The sequence below is a fragment of the Limulus polyphemus genome, unplaced genomic scaffold (genome assembly GCF_000517525.1).
Source record: "Limulus polyphemus unplaced genomic scaffold, Limulus_polyphemus-2.1.2 Scaffold277, whole genome shotgun sequence".
In the NCBI taxonomy this organism is placed as follows: Eukaryota; Metazoa; Arthropoda; class Merostomata; order Xiphosura; family Limulidae; genus Limulus; species Limulus polyphemus.
The window spans coordinates 280,939-286,852 of record NW_013665887.1 but is presented as its reverse complement, the minus strand read 5'-3'; the positions used below and the strand labels follow the sequence as shown (position 1 = coordinate 286,852).

Here is a 5,914-nt window from a genome sequence, read left to right as displayed (position 1 = left end):
AATTTTATTGGATAGTCAACATGGTTTCACTAAGTGAAAATCTTGCCTTATAAATCTTTTAACATTATTTGAAAAGGTTACTGCCCACGTAGATGAGGGTAAGGGTATAGATTTGGTGTATCTGGATTTTCAGAAAGCATTTGACAAGGTGGCACATAAAAGGCTTGTAAAAAAACATTAGCTCTATAGGTGTGGGGGATAAGGTAGCAAATCTGATAGAAGAGTGGCTGGATGGAAGAAAGCAGAGAGTTGTTACAAATAAAGTTCAGTCAAACTGGATTAATGTCACAAGTGGGGTACCTCAGGGCTCAGTCTTAGTACCTTTGCTCTTTTTGATTTTCATCAATGACATAGATGAAGGGATAGTCAATAAATTACTTAAATTTGCAGATGATATTAAGGTCTTGGGTGTTGCTAGCTGTGAAGAGGATGCTGCTGATTTAGAAAAGGATTTAGATCATTTAGTGAGTTGGGCAAATAAATGGCAGATGGGTTTTATTTACAATAAATGCAAGATAATGCATGTGGGTTATCATACTTTGAATTATAAGTATAATTTGGATGGGAATAACCTTAACAGTGTTATGAAGGAAAGGGATTTTGGTGTAATTGTTGATCAGTCTCTAAAGACATCCAAGCAGTGTGCTGTTGCTAGTGATAGCGCAAATAAGATTTTATGTTGTATCTATAAAAATATTGAATACAAGTCTAAAGAGGTTATACTTTCATTGTACAGGTCACTGGTTAAGCCACATTTGGAATATTGTGTTCAGTATTGGGCTCCTTACCTTAGGAAGGACATTGAATTGTTGAAAATGTTTCAGACAGGGTTTTTAATCATTTTAATTTAGTTTTGAGGATGGAACAGCCGAGATGGACCAATAAGTCACATGTTATAACTACATACAGTAAGCTTACATTGCAAAAACACCCTATTGCAGCCACTTAAAAGAACTGTAGCTAAGTTAAGTAAAAAATCTTTAAAAGTTTTTAACACAAAATTATTGATTAACTAAACACACGTGATAAACATAGTAACAAATAAACAGTAGAACAGAACAGAGTAACACTAATAGTTTAATTAAAAATAAATATGAACCTTAAACTATGACAAAAGGTTACAACAGGGTATTGTCAGTCATAGTCACATTTTTTTAACAACACTGTTGACATAAAATAAGTCTTGAGGAGGGGTGGAAGTGGGAATATGATGGTGCTCCTTTTAAAATGGTCTGCTCCAATGCATGGAAGAAGCTTCCACATACAACAATTTGGTGTTTTTCTTTTTAATACAACTTTTGTTTGAGTAAAAGTATAACTCAGAAGAGCAAATTTTTTATGTAACATCTAACATATGATAACTATTCAAATGTTGTCATACAGTTTTCTGTTATTAAGAGAAAATAAAATTAATACCACTTGAATATAACATGATGAAACTTTAAATATTCAGAACTATCTCTGAATTCCTGGGTAGAAAATGAATCTTTGAAAATTTGAACACAGCCCTAATATACAGATATACACACACACATACTTACATATACAACAGCACAATATTTTTCAGCATAAATAAGAAAAGTACAACATAGAATCCTTCACAACTCAGAACGTTAAAGAAGGATAATAGCATTTATTAAATAACACACAAGCAAAAGTACCCATCCTCAGTGACGGGAAAAGTTAAAATTAATCTAACAACAGTACCCATACATTGTGATAGGAAAAGTTTAAGTTAATCTATCAAATTTAAATTATTCATGGACTTTAAAAAGGTTAATTGTGTTGCACTCTTGGTTTCACTCAGAGCCAAAGTTCTGAACTACTTATACTGCCCACCAGGAAAAATAGTTGTTGAGCATTTCAGTCATGCTAAGAGCTACTCAAGAATAACATACGATATATCTACATTTTTATTCTTTAAGTTACATCACATTTTGAAATGTAAATGACAGTGTGATTAATTCCTAACAATTTAGTGTAGAATATCCTGCTTGTGAAATAAAATTTGTCATCAACATTATTAATGTTTGTTTTCCCAGCACTTCAAAAGTGAATGTTGAACTTTGCCTGCATAAGCAGCTTTTCAAATGGGAGACAGATGAATGCTCAGACAGACACCACAGTTCACAATATATATATATATATATATATATATAAGATTACATGCCATATTGTTTTAACCATTTCTAGCTATTTTATCTCAGCGTGATTACAATTTAACACTGTACATCATAAACTTGTAACAAAGTACTTTGCAATGGGTTCATTATATATATATTCTTTAACAATTAGTAAGAAATGTTTCAATAGTAAACTAACATATTTAAACAAATAATAAGAATTTCTTGACTACAAGTTGCAAGTTACTCAGCTGTTCAGTAACAAATACATTCTTGTGACTAGCCTAATAATCTTTTATCACATACTAGTACATTAAAAGTGTTTAATTGCAAATAACTCATATATCAGTTCCTATGCAAAAATCATCCATATGCCTCTTTCACCAAATGGAAAGATATTTATAAAAAAAATAATTGTTTAATAATTACCATATGATTAGCCTTTCAAATGGTAATTAGAACAAGAGTATTTATTCAAATCTAAGGTACTGAAATCAGCACCATACCTCTAACTCATCACTTGATATAGACTGAAGTAAGACAAGGGCCTCTTCATCTGTTAGTGGTATCTGCTGCATTTCAGCTGGAATTTAACCTGGGGAGTAGTATGAGTGTTGCTTACCAATATAAATCATCTCCATTATCTGTGTCTCTGGTGTAAAAAAGGTTAATATTATACATAGTGTATTATTATATGGTGTATTTGTACATTAAGTATTGTTGTACAATAAACAATAATACAGTTTCTGCTTTTCCCTTTGCTACCCTTGACAAAATAGTCTTTCAAGTTTTCAAACAAAACATTTATCAACTTATGATTAATCTGCAAAATGTATAATGCCTTTTCATCCTTGGGCATTCTCCATGTGAATAAATAGATACATACTTATAAAGTTTAAAACTTGAGGCTAGACTAAGGTCTATATAAAATAGGATGCCTATGTTTACTACAAGGTTTAGCCATAAAGGATTCATATTTTGAGTTTACATTAACCCCAAAAAATTTATTAAAAGTAGATAGTTAGCAATGGATAAGACACTCATAAGTGCAGAGTAGAGATAAGACAAGGGCATTCATATATATTTAATATTATTTGAAAGCATTATATAGAATCTAGCACCCAAAAAAATTATCATTCTAAGCCTTTATGAAACTTTAACATTTCAAGTGTAAACTTAATAGTCAATTTACCATATAAATAACATTTTAAAAATGTAACAGGCTGTATAACTGTTACTGGCTTCCAAAACAGTATGTATTAGTTTTCTAGAAGTTTTTTTTTTTTAATGATGAGAAGAATTTTTACTATAGTTCTTCCAATGGGTTGGAATATTACACATAAGAAAATAACAGTATATAGTATATTTTATCTTTTTGTTTTCATTATCATCATATTACACTGCTTCTTGTTACAAGTTCCATTATAATTACTACATCTGTGCACATCATTTTCCATAATCTTTCTGATAACGTTGCATGTTTTATTTATTGATGCATACTTAAGACAAATCTAATATGTTTTCTTTGCAGAAAAAAATGTTTCGTATTAAGTTTCTATCTAACAGTTTCAGTTTGATCAGCAAAATAAACTAAAATAAATAGCCACTAACATTGTAATTTATAAGCATGTGTGTTGCCAAAAAAATGTGCACCATTTTAGGATACAAAGATGAAGGAATACACATTTAATTTTATTTGTTTTGCCCATACCTAAAGTAATACGTACTGGCTAAAAACACTAATTTTATCGCAAGTCGTTGTAATTGTTCTACACCGAGTACTACTAAATGGTAACAGTAACACTGTAATTTGTAATAATTATTACTAATCTAGACTATGCTATGCATCTGTTCATGATAACAATATTAACCATCTCAATACTAAGTTGCAAGAACTAAATTCCAAACAATGTAATGTTGTATTTCATCATAATACTAATTACATTCAAAATCAAAGTATACGATACAAAGAAACACTTCACATAAAAATTCTTTCGAACCGAACAAAAATAAACAAACGTAATGTTTGAGTACAGCCCACTATAGTTAACTGTAGAGTTGTATAAATTTGAACATTACACAAATTGCAAATTAATAGCAATTACATGATAAACACGACATCTCGGTGAAGTTTAAATATTTGACACAATTTTAACAAATAATAGCATAAAAAAGTAGCTATATCATGTAAAGAAACCTTTGGCAACTAGCGCCACACAGTCTTTGGAAATTGTTTTATTTTAGGTGAAAAAAAATATTGCGTATTAAATTTTATGCTATTTTACTTTTAAAACGTTAAAGTTTTAAGTTGGTTACTTCTGAGCTTTAAAAGATAATGTTGATAGTCTCCATGGTATCTTGCTCATCCTTTTTTATATGCTATTTTAACGAGAATATTTGCCTCAATAACACTTTTATTGAGATAATGACATTGTTTGACTTACCAACTTTCTTGATGTTTGAGTCAAGTTTTTGCAAATTGTTCTTACGTCATTTAAAAGTGCAAAAATTTACAAACATTTTATTTGTAGCTTTAATCGAACTAGCTAAAAATGCTAAGTTTAAGCATTTTTCTTACACTAGCTTAAATCAAATATATTTTCACCAATTTATATCGTACTTTAAAGTTTTTTGTGCGAAATTTTCCAAACAAAAAATAAAAAATATAAGGTAGTTATTTTATGTGTTTTAATTATTTTCAAAGTAACATTTTTTAATAAATTATTTTTTTACTTTTCAATATTACGTAAGTATTCATATTTGTTTTCTCGTACGTGACAATATGTTTCGTTTGAAAAAACAGTCCCTAAAACCTTTTTCAGTTTATGTGTGTGGTACTCATATGTTAATCAAAATCAGAATTTTCCATATGCACACCTCCACATATTAAAATAATGTAAACAAATAGCATTGGCAACGTACAGAATGTGTTGGATCACGTCTCCCTGAAGTTAGATTAATGAAAATAAATTGTTCTATCATATATTCGTTGTGTTTCTCCAGCTCATTTTGAATAAATCCTTTCTAACAGTAATGAAGTGCTTCTTTCTGCATTTTTTTATTATTATTTTCATTTGTATATCAAACCAGTATGGTTTAAGTTATGCTTAACTTTAAAATGTATGTATAACATGATAGTTGCAATAACCACTGTGATAAGAAAATTATTATGCGAACCTGGCGTCAAGAAATTTGTTTTTAATAATATGTCATCGATGATATTCCTTGATATTTTTGAATATCCTGTGTAAGACTTCTGAGCGAATGTTCTCCGAACAAGAGTACAGAGGGCATTTACAGCTGTGTGGCTGTTAGCTTCATGTATTGCTGAACGATAACTTATAAGTAACAGTGGAAGATCTTGATCCATGCTTTCTGAGGTTTGGCTTGGTTTGTTGTGAATTTCGCGCAAAGCTACACCATGGCTATCTGCACTAGCCGTCCCTAATTTAGCACTGATAGACTAGAGCAATGGTTCCCAGACTTTTGGCAATCACAGACCGGTAAAATTCCAAAAAAAACATTTTCAGATAAAGGACTTAGGCGACTTTTAGTCATCAAATATTAAAAAAAAAAAAAATGTAAAAAAACGTCATTGCTTTCAACAGTCAAGACACGTTGAGGACCGGTAGAAATTAATTGAAAGACCAGTAACGGTTCGCGGACCGTCGTATGGAAAACGCTGGATTAGAGGGAAGGCAGCTAGTAACCACCACCCATCGCCAACTCTTGGCCTATTCTTTTACCAACGAATAGTCGGATTAACCATCATATTATAACGCCGACTCTTG

General features: G+C 30.6%; 1 protein-coding gene across 9 annotated transcripts in view; it reads right to left on the bottom strand.

Annotated features, from left to right (window-relative positions):
• Window positions 1-4,339, bottom strand: part of LOC106456981 (ataxin-7-like protein 3) — a 39,825-nt gene extending 35,486 nt beyond the window's left edge. For 2 of the 9 annotated variants that reach the window (XM_013916363.2, XM_022382783.1), the window contains exons 1-2: window positions 4,229-4,339; window positions 2,630-2,775 (exon numbers count right to left, since the gene is read on the bottom strand). In XM_013916363.2, the coding sequence (XP_013771817.1) occupies window positions 2,630-2,701 (72 nt within the window). In that variant the 5' untranslated portion in view covers window positions 2,702-2,775; window positions 4,229-4,339. Of the gene's footprint in view, window positions 1-2,629; window positions 2,776-3,850; window positions 4,047-4,066; window positions 4,142-4,202 lie in introns of those variants that run through there. The other 7 variants (XM_013916365.2, XM_013916366.2, XM_022382781.1 and 4 more) reach the window with 7 other exon arrangements.
• Between the last annotated feature and the right edge of the window lie 1,575 nt (window positions 4,340-5,914).